At 41.8% G+C, this 16,034-nt stretch overlaps 1 protein-coding gene across 3 annotated transcripts in view; it reads left to right on the top strand.

The window, feature by feature from the left end:
* gkup (glucuronokinase with putative uridyl pyrophosphorylase) overlaps nucleotides 1-12,633 on the top strand; it is a 33,796-nt gene extending 21,163 nt beyond the window's left edge. The window contains exons 12-24 of one of the 3 annotated variants that reach the window (XM_080526874.1): nucleotides 2,733-2,812; nucleotides 3,730-3,798; nucleotides 5,748-5,808; nucleotides 6,638-6,654; nucleotides 6,807-6,864; nucleotides 7,009-7,101; nucleotides 8,227-8,287; nucleotides 8,456-8,569; nucleotides 8,925-8,982; nucleotides 10,356-10,424; nucleotides 10,705-10,768; nucleotides 11,081-11,152; nucleotides 11,639-12,633. In XM_080526874.1, coding sequence (XP_080383000.1) covers nucleotides 2,733-2,812; nucleotides 3,730-3,798; nucleotides 5,748-5,808; nucleotides 6,638-6,654; nucleotides 6,807-6,864; nucleotides 7,009-7,101; nucleotides 8,227-8,287; nucleotides 8,456-8,569; nucleotides 8,925-8,982; nucleotides 10,356-10,424; nucleotides 10,705-10,768; nucleotides 11,081-11,152; nucleotides 11,639-11,743 — 921 coding nt within the window. In that variant the 3' untranslated portion in view covers nucleotides 11,744-12,633. Of the gene's footprint in view, nucleotides 1-2,732; nucleotides 2,813-3,729; nucleotides 3,799-5,747; nucleotides 5,809-6,637; nucleotides 6,655-6,806; nucleotides 6,865-7,008; nucleotides 7,102-8,226; nucleotides 8,288-8,455; nucleotides 8,570-8,924; nucleotides 9,010-10,355; nucleotides 10,425-10,704; nucleotides 10,769-11,080; nucleotides 11,153-11,638 lie in introns of those variants that run through there. The other 2 variants (XR_013937378.1, XR_013937379.1) reach the window with 2 other exon arrangements.
* Nucleotides 12,634-16,034: the final 3,401 nt, after the last annotated feature.

Here is a 16,034-nt window from a genome sequence, read left to right as displayed (position 1 = left end):
GTCAATCATGCTGCCTCAACCCCTAGCACTGGTCCCCCCCCAAGCACTCCGTGCTTCTCCTTCCAGCCAGTAGAGGAGAGTGAGGTGCTTAGGGAGTTGCTTAAACTGGACCCTTATAAATCAGCTGGGCTGGATGATCTGGACCCTTTCTATCTGAAATTAGCAGCTCACATTGTCTCAGCCCCCATCACCTGTCTGTTTAACCTCTCCCTGCAAACCTCAGAATTCCCCATGGACTGGAAATCTGCTGCTGTCATCCCACTCTTCAAGGGAGGTGACAAGTTAGACATAAACTGTTACAGGCCCATATCCATCCTACCCTGCCTCTCCAAAGTCTTAGAGAAACTGGTCAACAATCAGCTCACCCACCACCTGGAGTCCTACAGTATTTTCAGCACTACGCAATCCGGCTTTAGATCTGGCTACGGTTGTATCTCTGCAACACTTAAAGTGCTAAACGACATCATATGCGCCTTTGACTCCAAGCACTACTACACAGTAGTAAGCTGTGTTTATTGACCTGGCTAAGGCCTTTGACTCCGTGGACCACTGCATCCGGGGTAGTGGTGGTCTAGTGGATAGTGAGTTGGACTTGTGATCGGAAGGTTGTGAGTTCAAATCCCGCCTGAAGCCACACCACTACTAGTGTGCCCTTGGGTAAGGCACTTAGCCCTCAGTTACTCCAGGGGGAATGTCCCTGTAATTCGTAATTGTAAGTCGCTTTGGATAAAAGCATCTGCTAAATGGCAAAATTATAAATTATCCTGCTTGACAGACTCAAGGATGTTGGACTCGCAGAGGAATGCCTGGCATGGTTCAGCAACTACTTCTCTGGTCGTGTGCAGTCTGTGAAAGCTGAAGGCCTGCTGTCTGACCCAATGTCCCTGTCCATGGGTGTCCCCCAGGGCTCCATTCTGGGTCCAACACTATTTCATATTTTTATAAATAACATTGCTCACGCGGCTGGCAACTCTTACATCCATCTGTACGCCGACGACACCATTCTTTACACGTCTGGCCCCTCTCTGAACACTGCCCTGACCGACCTCCAACACAGCTTTAACAGCATCCAATATGCCTTCTCCAACCTCCATCTTCTCCTAAACACTGATAAAACTAAATGCATGATCTTCAATCGGACCCTACCCCAAGCCTCCTGTCCCCCAAAAATCACCTCACTGGATGGGTCAGTACTAGAATTTGTCAACACATACAAATATCTAGGTATCTGGCTTGATAGTTCACTCTCCTTCCAAACCCACATCAATAACCTCCTCACCAAAGTCAGAACAAGAATTGGTTTCCTGTACCGCAATAAAGCTTCCTTCACCCACTCTGCAAAACACACTTTGGTAAAAATTACCATCCTGCCAATTCTGGACTATGGAGATATCATTTACAGGATTGCCCCCAAAAACCTTCTCAATAAACTGGACGTCATCCATCACACTGCCATCCGCTTTGTCACCGGTGCCCCTTTCAATACACATCACTGCGACCTGTACTCCCAAGTCAACTGGCCATCACTCCACACCAGGCGACTGACCCACTGGTATCAGTTCATCTATAAATCCATCATCGGCAAATCCCCCCCCTACCTCTGCTTACTATTGAACTTCTCATCCAGCACACGCAATCTCCGCTCCAACAAATATATCACTCTGGTCCCCCCCAAAGTCCGCACCTCCTTTGGCCGTCATTCTTTTCAGTTTGCTGCCCCCACTGACTGGAATGTGTTGCAGTTGACACTAAAACTCACCACTCTAATCGCGTTACCCACTTTTAAACACTCACTTTTAGATGTTGTCTCGGATCACTGCCCCTGCTTTTAAGTTAACTTCCCCCTGGTCCCTGCTGTCTTTTGCATATTGTGTTGTGATATATAGATGTTTTTGATACTTGTGTATGGCATTCATGTTTTATATTGTATATATTGGGCTGTGTTCTATATCGTATATACTGTGTTGTGTTTTGTGTATAGACTTGCCTCTGTTCTGTCAATTGGCCAGATCGTCATTGTAAATGAGAATTGGTTCTCAATTGACTTATCTGGTTAAATAAAGGTCAAATAAAATAAAATAAAAACGAGACAGGCGCGTGAGACCGCCACACCACATATCTGCCACATATCATACCTCCGTCCCACATGTATTTATCATCATATTTTTCTATATAAAACGGAGGTGTAATATATGGCAGATATATATATATATATATACTGTATATGGTATATGGCAGTCTCACGCGCCTGTCCCGTTCCAGTTCTGCATCTAGTTGAATGCATTCTAGTACATGGTGCAACCAGGGAATTGCCGACATGTGTGAAAGGGAGCAACATGGCAATAATACAGTAATGTATTCTGTCTATGACCATTTTTAACCACTCTGATGGTGGTTATCTCATCCCTAAACTAGGCTGCAAACTCTTCACATTTGGATGTGGAAAAAAGCTCACCCCATTTTCGTTCTGCTACATGACAATTTCTTTAATAATAGCGGCAAATGTGTGTATATTCACAAAACGTACACGTTGTACATAAAGGCCAGTGCTCGGCCACAACACCATAAATGAACGTTCTCTAGCATGTGATCTCATTTCCTGATCGCTACCAATTTAGCACTGTTTTGAAGCGCTCAATTCTACATACTGGACCTTGAAGTAATAACTATGTGTATATACAGTATAGTATGTAATAACTATAAGTACTCATTTTATTTTTGCCCTGTTTCAGGTTCTGTTGCCTCATCCGCTCAACGACCCCACTGAGTTTGGGAGCCTGCAGGACTTATTCTGCATCAGCCGGAAAGAAGGGTCAGTATAATAATAATAATAATAATAATAATAATAATAATAATAATAATACTACTAGTACATTAGACTTATATAGTGCTTTTCTAGACACTCAAAGACGCTTTACAAACTGAAAAGATCGAGTAGTAATAATAAAAAAGAAACAATAAATAAATAAAAGAAAGTATAGGGGTCTAATACATTTTTAGGTGACTAAATCTAAGTCTAAGTGTGTTTGTAGGACAATCTACTCTGTATACTGCAATTACACCTAGCTTTCGGACGGAGAAGCGGCGAACAAGCAACGCCAGCGTCCTCTCTCGACCGGCATTTTTTTAAAAGCTGAGAGCGTGTAGAGCCCCTAATGTAGAGCCCCTAATGTAGAGCCCCTAATGTAGAGCCCCTAATGTAGAGCCCCTACACCAGAGGATTGGTTTGGTTTGTTTATTTGGATCCACCATTAGATACATTAGATACAGCAGATATGCATTAGATACAGCAGCTATGCAGTAGCTATTCTTCCTGGGGTCCTCATACCATACTTTCAAACAATTGTTCATCTTTAACACTTAAATACAAACAATACACTTCCATAACATTCATACATTCATACATACATACATACATACATACATACATACATACATACATACATACATACATACATACATACATACATACATACATACATACATACATACATACATACATACATACATACATACATACATAAGTTCTATTATTTTCATTTTTAGTTGAAGACAACTTAATAACGAAATAAAGAAAAATATTACAGAAAGAAAAGTGGAGAGACAAAAAAAGAACTCCTTAGCTTTGGGATCACAAGATAGCTCAGTTCACCAGTGAGAAACACTTAATTGACATTGTCATTTTGCAGTGTTTCAAACCCAAGCTGTTTGTTGTGTTGGTGTGTGTAGGTACCTGGGAGGCCTGCGTCTGCTCCAGGCCACCTGTAAGAAGTTCTACCAGTTCTGCTCAAAGCAAGGGTAAGTAAGTAAGTAAGTAAAGCTTTATTTATATAGCGCCTTTCATACATGAAATGCAACTCAAAGCACTTTACAATGAGGGTGAGACGAGACGAGACATTTGAAAATGCTCATCATCTGTTATGCAAACAAGCATTGTGATTGGCTGAGAGGTGTTCAAAGCCGTGATTTAATAACAATAATGTCACAGTTACATTTTTTCTCAATTGCTAAAACACATTTCACAAAACTTTCCTCCATTTTCCCAAAACTCTAAACACAACACACTTTTCTAAAGCTACATAAACAAAACCACACCTTCTCTCTTCAAAACTCAAACTTTCACACCAAAACAGCTGCTCAAAGCCTGCAAAAATGTAAACACTATAAGCATCATTACAGACTACAACAAAACAACTGAAAACACAATGTTCAGTGTGTGAGAATGTTCTTTTTTTTCACAACTGCCAAAGCACATTTTTAGTAACCTTACAGTATCTGTTCTCAGAATATCACTGTAGAGTATTGGGCATTCATAGATTTGTGTGTTTCATATGAACAGTATGTAAATCTACAGAAAATACAGTATGTATGTTGTTGGAAAATATCCTTTTACAGTATGTATATGTTCTTCATGAATGTTTTACTGTAATGCTTGGCTAATTTTACTATATAACTAAAAGACATTACAGTACAGTAATTCGAACTTGATCTTACGTGTGGACAATCGACTTCTTTCTAAAGGGATCTCTTGACCATTCTGAAGTACATATTCACCCACAGGGGTGGGTGAGTTACAGTAATTGAAATAGTATAACTTCCTTCAATGTTACGGTACATGTGGGAATACGGTACATGTGGGAAAACTAGGGTTAGGGTTAGGTGCTAGGGTGCTAGGGTGACTTGGTACATGCTGGCAAGTCTAACCCTAACCGTAACCTTAACCCTAACCCTAATCCTAACCCTAACCTTACTGTAACCCTAGCACCCTAGCACCTAACCCTAACCCTAGTTTTCCCACATGTATGATAGTCATGCATAAAAATAAATCTGCGCTCCCTGTCTAACGTTATATCTAACGTTACATATTTTAAGGCTGATTTTGCATGATAGTCATGCATTTTTAGATATCTATTTCCCCCCTTTAAATGGCATATTATGTCGGAAATTTTACTAAAATTCAGCCGCGAAGTTGTTGCACTGTTGTCCTATCGAGTTTTAAATAAAGGTTTGAAAAATGTACCGTATTCCCACATGTACCGTAACATGTACAATACTGTACTGTATCACAACTCAATGCAAACACTACAGAGGATCCATTACACACAACAATACTCACTGAAAACAATGTTCAGGGTGTGATGTTTATTTATTTATTTATGGAACTATACCACACACACACACACCACAATAATTTGCAACAAGTGTCTTAAAATCTGAGTCGTTATGTTTAATGAATGAAGCCAGGTGTGTTCATTGTGTTCAAATTTTGCTGACTGTGGCAAGCATTTTGCATCACATGAGCTTTAATTTGAGAATTTGAGCAGAGTTTTTTGCAACTTGTGTTTTAGCAAGACAAAATGTGTTTAGATTTATGAGAAAAGGAGGATTGTGTTTTGTGAATTGTGTCTTCATGTGAAATGTGTTTATGGTTTTGGCAAATGGGAGCTAGTTTTATTAAATGTGTTTAGAGAACTGGTAATTTTGTTGTGTAACCGTCGTATGAAAGTCCCTGAGGCTGTGATCTATCGTCAATATAGTCACTTAAATCTGAGGATAAATCATGTCCACGGGGGCATTGTTACTTTAATGAATGCCGTGTCTGTCTACAGCTGAACATTGTACAGGACCAGTCAAAAGTTTGGACACACTTTCCCATTCAATTGAATGGGGAAGTGTGTCCAAACTTTTGACTGGTCCTGTAAATGATCTACATTTAAAACATTTGCTCTTTTCTCTCTGTCTGCCAGTATTGCTTTGACAAAGCAGAACTTCACACTCAAGTATGATACCAATATTCCTCGGCAAGTGGTGAGCACCATATCTATTCTACCTTATCTATTATACCTTATCTATTATACCATAGCTATTATACCTTATCTATTATACCATATCTATTATACCTTATCTATTATACCTTATCTATTATACCTTATCTATTATACCTTATCTATTATACCATATCTATTATACCATATCTATTATACCATATCTATTATACCTTATCTATTATACCATATCTATTATACCTTATCTATTATACCTTATCTATTATACCTTATCTATTATACCATATCTATTATACCATATCTATTATACCTTATCTATTATACCATATCTATTATACCTTATCTATTATACCATATCTATTATACCATATCTATTATACCATATCTATTATACCATATCTATTATACCTTATCTATTATACCTTATCTATTATACCTTATCTATTCCATTCAAGAAGCAATTCACGCTTGTCTGTCCTGTGAATGTTCTATTTTAGACGAGGGCTGCGTTCGTATATTCGCTCTGGAATCTGATCAGCGCTCATGGAATGCCTCTTGTCCAATCAAATGACTTGGTCCCTTCATGAAGATGAACCCAGTGTACGCTCCGGCGCTCTCAGAGCGAATTGAACGAACGCAGCCAAGGTGTCTTTAGGCAGGTGAAAGCAGGGGAAGCTGGTAGAGGTTGAGGTCAGAGGTCAGGCTGGTTGTGATGCACGGAACGGAATGAGGAACGGTATCAAACAGTCCATCTCCCATGTCTGCCTCCACCACCCTCCACTGGTTGAAAGACTTTTCCACCATGTTGGTGATCACATCAACCATTCTTCTTTCTCTCTGCTTTGCTGTAGGGCCTGGCTGGTAGCAGGTGAGCCGTCTGGTCAGATGTTAATCCATATCACTATGTATTCACATCACAGTGGTCTGTATTGCCTCTACTGTATATTTAGCATTCTTAGTTTTAGCTCTAATGTAATCTCCTGTTCTGTCCGACTCTCCTTCCGTCCCGTGATTTGACAGCGCCATCGTCTCGGCCACCCTGAAGTGTCTGATGAAGTTCTACAACATCACAGACGGGGTGAGAATGAAAGGCTGTTGTCATTTCAAGAATCTGTCATTTTAAATCTTTTCATTAGTTTAGTTGAGTTTTTATGATAAAATTACGCTAGTATCAATCAGTTGACTGACCTCTATGTGTGATGTTGTGTTTGCGACGCCTCAGGACCTTCCTAAACCAATCAGGGCCAACTTCATCCTCAACGTGGAGACAGATGAGCTGTTCATCACGGCAGGTCTACAGGACAGAGTTGTCCAGGTCAGGTGTTCTATGCTGCTATACCGCCTCCCGCCACAAGGTGGCTGGCTTCAGCGCACTTAAGATTTTCCATCTTATGTTACATTCATATTTTTATTGTTAATTTGATGTCTATTTTTATGTGAAACACTCACAGTGCATGTCATTTCTTTGTGGTAAAGCACTTTGAGCCTAATTTCTTGTATGAAAGGTTCTATACAAATAAAGTTGATAAATATTATTATCATTATTATTTTCACACAACGACAGCAGCGGGGCTTTGGACACGTTGGTTAAAGGGTGATTGATTCTGAGATGGCCACGTAAAGTTGAAGTATTTCTGTCTTTGGCTGTCACCTTCTCCATGCAGATCTTTCACACAGCCTCGTCAACATGTACTGGCTCTCAGTGGTGTAGTCTAGTTTTTTCTAGTGGGTATAGGCTACTGTGATTTTTCCCTCCCAGCCTCATATCGTTAATTTCAGAACGCCATAAAAATAAATCTGCGCTCCCTGTCTAACGTTATATATATATATATATATCTAACATTACATGTTATAAGGCTGATCTGTGCATGATAGTGCTGCATTTTGACATATTTCATGTCGCATTTCCCCCCTTTGATGGTATATGACGCTATAGTCAGTCCCAATGGTCCAAAAGTCAAGTGCTTCGTAACACAGACGGGGTGAATGTTATGAATGAAAGTGTGAAAGTTCTGTCACAAAACGCTGTTGAGTATCCTCACACATTGTTAAGTGGGTATATGGAAATCCTTGGCCTTTCCTAGTGGGTATACGGCGTAGTCCTGCGTATCACATAGACTACACTGCTGGCTCTCCCTTGTTATTCCATCAGAACCTGCTTCCACATTGCAGCAGCAGTTACTTGTTTTAGGGACCAACTCGCTTGCGCTCACCATCTGTTTTTCTAATTCTCCCTTCTGAGGAGAAGCTGTCATGTGACACGCGATTATGGCTTCTAAATAGTTAATATATAATAACATTGTCTAAAGAAAAATTCAGTCGTCACTTCCATAGCGTCTGCAGACCGTGGTGCTGGACAAACACTCACCCCAATATTATACAGCGTATGCAGCCTATTGTGTGCTACAATAGTTTTATAGTTTTTTTTGGGTTCTTGCAGGTCTATGAGGGTCTCGTCTACATGGACTTTGATAAACAGCTCATGGATCAGCAGGGCTATGGTAATGGCATGTCTATGAACACGTCACCTTCAGGAGGGGCATCACATCAATGATGGTTATTTCTATTTCTGTGTGGCTGTCCAATATTCTCTGTTTCTGAATGAAACTCAATTGGTCTTTACTGTGTGTGTGTGTGTGTGTCTATTTATGTCTATTTACTATCCTCAGGAGATTACGTTGGTATAGACATGAGCGTGCTGCCTGTGTTCTGGTTGGCCTATCTGAGTGACCCCAGCGACTCAGGACGCATTCACAGCAACGTCCGCCAGCGCTGGCTTAATGGTTAGCTCTCCTCTCCTCTCCTCCTCCTCCTCTTCTCTCCTGCACCTAGCCTTTCAAACATGGAAACATCAGAATGATCCTTATTCTTCTTTGTGCCGTCCAGGGCCAGATGTTGAGTAGTAGTAGTTGGGGAAACCAGCCAGCTCCTTTAGATCCTGAATAGCAAAGAGGAATCCAGATCATTCTGATCCAGATGAAAAGTTTTTTTGTGCGGTGGAGTGATACATATCGTTAAAAGTCCCAGTGCTGTTATACTGTATATCGGCACTCATGGAATGCCTCTTGTCCAATCAAATGACTTAGTCGGAACTAACTGTTGTATAACCTCAGCTAACCCTGACCCTTCTGTCTCCAGGGGAACCGGAGGTGGTCGATGCTATGAAGTCCTTTGCTCAGCTCACAGACCAGGCCAGGTGCGTCTGAGGTGTCACACACCTCTGGTTGGTAATGAACTGTGCTGACAGCTCCACATATCTGGATGGATTTGGAGCATTCTATGTAGTCATATTTATAAAAATAAAAATAAATGTTTTTATTACCTGGTATCTGGACGTAAAGAGATGCAAAAGCACTCATATATATGTGCCGAAATAATTGCCATACTCTAAACTACTCTAAATTTAGCTATTTCCTATTTTAACAGATCGCAGATCTTAATTTTCACCATACTTGATTAGCTTCATTCATTTGTTTCACTTCATCAGATGAGATAAGGAGAGACTTAAGCCCAATTTATGCTTCTGCGTAAAATCGACCGCGTAGCCTACGCGTAGGCTTGCGTAGGCCTGCAGCCTACGCCGTAACCTACGGAGAGGGTTGACGCGCACCTCTCCAAAAATGTAACTACGGCAGTGCCTACGCAACCGTAAGCACTGTGATTGGTCCGCTTGGTAGCACATGATTCCGATATGATTCCGACTCTCTCGTAGACCAAAATGCGGAAGCCATGACAGAAATGTCATTTACTTTTTCTGTAATTACTTATTAATAAAGATTTGAAAGATTATGATAACCATCGTATTATCTTAGTTTAATGTCATTTCAATGCATCATAGAACTTTTATTTACAACAAGCATGACAAAAAGAAATTGCTATTATGCCGCTTTGAGTACACCGTTCCAACGGAGCGCCCTATGGAAGCGTCAGGCACAGCCTTCCTATAAGGAGCGCGATTCACATTTACGAGATGTACAATCCTGTTTATTTAGAAATAAATGATTAGTTACAGGGAGCCCCATGGCTGTTCGTTGGGTTTAAATTATATTTATGATAGACATATTGAATGTAATGTTATCTATAAGAACTGTGATTGGTCCGCTTGGTAGCGTCACATTCCGACTCTCTCGTAAATGCGGAAGTCATGACAGAAATGTCATTTACTTTTTCTCTAATTACTGAAAATGTATGATAACCATCTTATTATCTTAGTTTACTGTCATTTCAATGCATTATAGACATTTTCTTTACAACAAGCATAACAAAAATACGTTTTTTGATCGCTATTATGCCGCTATGAGTACACCGACCGACGCGACGCGACCAACGTATAACTATAAATTGGGAGAGCCCTTGCGTAGCCTACGGCGTAGGCGCGCGTAAATTCGACGCAGAAGCATAAATTGGGCTTTAGTCTTTAGGGTTCTGAGGTTATTCTTGACGTGATTCTTGACTCAAGTTGGTAGGCCGCAGTAGAACAACCAAAGGAAGGAGTTTGATTGACATGTCTATCTATCTCCAGGGAGTGTTCTGGTACAACCATGTGACTCTCTCTCTCTGGTCCTCCAGGGTCGCTCTGCAGGCGGGGGACTGGAACACACTGGCCCAGCTGATGGACAGCAACTTTGAGCTGAGACGGTAAAGACAACCATTTAACCAGATTGACCAATAATAATAATAATAATAATTAATTCTATTTATATAGCGCTTTTCCGGGGCTCAAAGACACTGACAATATGGGAAAAACAGAAAACACAGAAACAACAAGCAACAGATAACATGAGCACATAGAACACAGAGTTAACGAACGGGGAACAATTAACGCAGCAATTCATGCGCATTCAGAAACACAATAGCTAATGTTTTGTTTGTGGACACTGGAGAAACCTCTAACGTTGTAGCGTTGTCTGGACCACAGGGCCGTCTACACAGAAGACTGTCTGGGGCCTGGGAACATCAAGATGGTGCAGCTGGCCAGACAGGTAGTGGAGGCATCCTTTTATTTTATTCACAAGACTTTTAATATAATAAGACTTTTAATAGATCATTTATTATAAGACTTTTAATAGATAATTTATTATAAGACTTTTAATAGATAATTTATTATAAGACTTTTAATAGATCATTTATTATAAGACTTTTAATAGATCATTTATTATAAGACTTTTAATAGATCATTTTAAATGTTTAAGATAATTTAAGATTCTTTGCTCAGTTATTCTGTGTGTGTGTGTGTGTGTGTGTGTGTGTGTATATGTATATGTGTGTGTGTGTCTTTCGAGTGTGCCCGGCAGTTTGGCTCGGCGGTGAAGCTCCCAGGCAGTGGGGGGGCCGTGGTGGGCTTGTGTCTGGAGCAGGACAGAATGGTAAGACAGCGGACGTAGAAATCCATGGAGCGGAATGGGGGATGGTGTTAAATGCATCACAATGAGCTGGTCCCCCCCTCCCTCCACCCCCAATACACTGTATATACCTGATCCCTCCCTCCACCCCCGATACACTGTACATACCTGATCCCTCCCTCCACCCCCGATACACTGTACATACCTGATCCCTCCCTCCACCCCCGATACACTGTGTATACCTGATCCCCCCCTCCACCCCCGATACACTGTATTATACCTGATCCCTCCCTCCACCCCCGATACACTGTATATACCTATAATAAATGATACAGGAAGCGTGAAGACTTTATAAGAGAATAACATGTCTATATTTATATTTATATTTGTGAAAATCAAAAATATGTTATTTTCTTAATGTGAATCAACGACCATCATTGTTCATGATGTGTATTATTATTGTAATGTTTATGGTGATTATTCGTGGTGTTTGTTTGTTTCGGCCGCTAGGTGGAGATGAGGAAGGCGTTCCAGGAGGCAGGCTGCGTGTTTTGTACCATTGTGCCGTTCAACCCCTCTGCTAGCCTTGCTAGCGCTGGTGTTAGCCAACACTGACGTTAATGATGTGCATGCATGGCGGGACGGCTGTGTCTCAGTAGGTAGAGCCGCCGTCTAATCATCACAAGGTCGGCAGATCCGCGGTTCGAGCCCCGGCTGGCCACATGTCGAAGTGTCCTTGGGCGAGACACTGAACCCCAAAATTGCTCCCAGTGAGCGGGCCGGCGCCTTGGATGGTAGCTTGCCGCCATTGGTGTGTGAATGTGTGTGTGAATGGGTGAATGAGAGGCCGTTGTAAAGCGCTTTGGAGCAGCAAAAAGGCGCTATATAAGTGCTCTCCATTAAATGGTAACCATGGACGTCTCCAAATTGAGTCTGTCAACTGTAAAATCTGTAAGATAATAAGAAATTACAATAAGTGATATTTTTCTATTCATATGATCTGGGTAAACTTGCAGCCATTGATTTTCTACTGTATTAGTAAAAGTATTAGTATTACTGCATAGTATCAAGAATGTGCAGAAATGAATGTGTTATTCTTATGCTAATTTGTACACATTAAACTCCAAAGTAGTATATTGTATCTACCATATTGTCTTTTACCTAAACAAATACTATGTAGGCTTTAGTATTCTATTGTGACATACTGCATCCCCTTTGGCCTTACCACTGTACTGTACAGAACAACAACAAACAACAACAACTTGTTGGGTTCGTCGTCCACACTAAGGCACCCTGGCTGGGGTCTTCTCCAGACGGATTGATTTATGACCCCACAGAAAGCCCACCATTTGGCCTGCTTGAAGTAAAGTGTCCCAACGCAAAAAGCTTTGTGGTGTTCCCTGAGGAGGACATGCTAATCTAACGGATCTCTAAAGACAGTGGCATTGCAAACACCATCAGAGAAAGGGCAGACCATTTCTTCTTTTTCTTCTACATGCCAAGATACCTGAATTAGTCATTGAGTTTTGTTTAATCAATTCAATTGGTTAAATGTTTTGGTTGTTAATAAACATTTCTATGGTTCTACTCTCATCTCAGCATTCTGTTCTATTCATTTGCTGTTGCCTGCAAATCATTGTAAAAAGTAAGAGGAACACCAGTGTATTTTCAATGTATTCAAGTGTATTTGCAATTATACCATGGTTTGTATTAATACTTGGTGTAGCCGTTAGGTGTAGCTGTTTCGGCCGCCATGTTTTTTTTTCCTGTTCAAGTGTCTTAATATTTTACCTAGAATGCATTGCGTGACAGGCTATCGAAGTCAGTCTTACTTTAGTCACCCATAGGTGAGCTTTATGCAACAGCAAAATGTTAGAGTCTATAGCCCTTGTCCACCATGATGAGAATAGGAAATGTTAGAATAGGTATACAGGGCTCTACGCTAACCTTTTTCACTAGGAGCACATGTGCTCCTAAATGAAAAATGTTAGGGGCACACAAAGAAATTTAGGAGCACAGTGAAAAATGTAATTATAACACATTTTTATTAGTGATTTTGCAATTTTTGCACCAAAATCACACATTGGCCCATGCCTACAGCCCTACTAGACGCAGAGTTGATGGCATTGTATTATGGTAACTAGCTGTGTCAAGTTCTCCTGGTTAGCAGCATGTTCATTCATTCATCCATGTCATGCCTGTCAGCTAGCAGCTAGCAGCCCAGCCATGCTTTAGGGCTAGGTCTGTCAGCTAGCAGCCCAGCCAGGCCATGCAGAGGTCTGTCTCCATGCTGCCCACCTCCCTGCTGCTGGGTCAGGCTACATCAGTCACACACGGTGGCCAGACAACTCCACATCTAGGGGTATTAAACTACCCCACATCCAGATGACCAGTCCCCAGCCCCATGCTGCCCGGGGTGGTGACATGTGGAGGTGGCCAGCCCAGCACGGTGCCTCTGCGGCGGCTAGCTGTTAGCACACCACCATCCCCGGGGGTCCCACCTCTCTGCCACACTCAAGTACAACATGTGGCATTTTCATGCCATTAGGCAACTTGCTTCCTAGGGTTTCCTAGGATTAGAGATGCATTTGGACTTCTGGAGTACCTCCACTACTTTCAATGGGTTCTGAAGGTCTGAGAGCTTTCTACTTTCTACCCTGGGTAGTTAACCCTGGTTGTAACCTTGGGTTCAAATCTGGAGTGTGTGGGACCAAATCTGTAGATGTGGTGAGCTAATGAAGCTAATGAAGCTTGAGATGAGAAAAGGGCGCTTGTCTCTTTAAGGCCCAGGAGGGAGTTAGCAATTAGCGATGTTAGCTTAGCGCCAGTTTAACAGAAGTAACTTCACTTTTAACATGACTTCCCGTGGTCGTAGCGGGCTGGCTGACGGCTTAAAATGTGGCCACACGGTTCGCGCAGATTTATTTTTAGAATTTAAAAAAAATATTATAATAATAATAATATCTGTACTCGCACGTGTGCTCGTGAATTTATTTCTCTAGTCGCACAGATGTATTTTTAGTCGCAAATGCGAGTGAAATGGTCGCACTGTAGAGCCCTGGTATAGCATAGCATAGAGTACAGCACAGTGTTTTATTTGTACAGTATAGTATAGTGGATAGTGTACATAGCCTTTATTTATGTAAACCAGCTCCTTTCCCTCCTGTTTTTTTTTCTTGTTTTTTTTCTTTCCTAGCACCAGGGGAGCCCCCCCTCCCAAATGTCGTTGTTTGGTACCTGTACTATATCAATGACAATAAAGACCATTCATTCATCATTCAAGACTGACTTAGTGAGATCTAAGTCTAAGACTGGGTCTATCTTTATGCAGACCGGCCCCGGGAACTCAAACACACTTTGACCGGAGGTCCGTTCTGATAATTCACCAGGAAGCAGGCCACGCTGAACAGCTGGTTGATGCTCCCAGTGACTGAGAGGGGGATGACTGTATCAAACAGCTTGTTCTCCTTCATCCTCCTGATGCACCTCTCCACATGGACCCTCAACCGTGCGATGGACTGTGTCTCTCTAATGTCTTCCTGGAGCATCGGGCTCCTCTGAGACAGGAGGGCCGGCCGGTGCACCCTGCAGGGGACGAGGTCATCAATGATAAAGCCCTTGTCCACCATGATGGCCATGTCAGGGGTCAGGAGAGAGATGATACCAGATTGTTTGAAGATCTCTCTATCACTCACTGAGCCTGCATAGAGGGCTGAAACAAAGGTAATGGCTCCATGTGGTGCCATCCCCAGCATGCACTTGAAGGTGCAATGTGACTTGGATGTTGAAAACACTTCGCTCTGCGAGAGGAGGGAGGAAGGTGTTTGGCAGCGGATCTCTGTACAGTCGATCACGACCTGGGTGTCTGGGTACTTGAACTCGAACGGCAGCTGAGCTTTGACTGCTTCCGGTGACATCCACAGACACACTGACCCCAGCAGGTTGTAAAGGAAGTTGGCCCATGTGATGACAATCCTACTGGCTGTGGCGGGGTGAATGTGGAAGCGATGGCCTAGGTCCCTCGGCGTCATGCCCACAGAAAGGTGCGTCAGAAATAGGAACAGCTCATCAACAGGTTCCAGTTTCTGTCAATAGAGAAAAACAGACATCATGTTCTCTTGCTTAGACGATGCACAACAGAACAGCAGCTGATATGAATGAATGAATGAATGAATGATCTTTATTGTCATTGTAACAGGTACAATGAAATTCAAATGCAAACCCTAGGTGCTAACAAACAAACACAGTCCTAAGATAATAATAAAAAAAATCAAAAACAAGAATGAGACATAAATAGACATAAATAGGGGGGGGATATAAATAAAAATAGGGGGGTAAGTGGTCAGTAGACATCTGAGAATGTATCTAGTATGTGAACTTATATACTGGTACACTATATGGCTGAGGGGACATATATACAGTATATAACCGAAATCTAACGCCAACATGTTGTAATTTAACAGTTTTTAAAAGTGTGTCCAGTCCAAAGAAGAAAACCTACCGTTGCTCTTAAAGGACTAGGCTCCTCAGGGTCAGTAGAGGCTACCCTAGCCCGGGTGACCCTCACCATTCTGGAGGTAGAAGGCTCGATCATGCGCCAGAAGCACATGAAATGCTCATAGGAGGCAAACCTTAGGACACAAGCCACAATACATGACGTGTTAGTTTCATTGTATCTATACAGTTGTTAGACTACAAGCATACATACATTTGTTAAAGTACAGGCCAGTACTTATGATCTACTACGTGGGTGCGCGTGAGAGAGATGGGGGTGGAGAGACTGAACAGGTGAGTTTATTTGCTTGGGGGGATTAACACTAGCTGTGCCTTTTTTACCTACTATAAGAGTCACCTCTTACAATGCTCAAGCTGCTATTTACACACAACGACCACTAGTTGACCGCTT

Source organism: Nansenia antarctica (assembly GCF_963989245.1).
Source record: "Nansenia antarctica genome assembly, chromosome: 3".
NCBI lineage: Eukaryota > Metazoa > Chordata > Actinopteri > Argentiniformes > Microstomatidae > Nansenia > Nansenia antarctica.
Note: the sequence above shows the minus strand (reverse complement) of the source record. Positions and strands in the feature narration are given on the sequence as shown.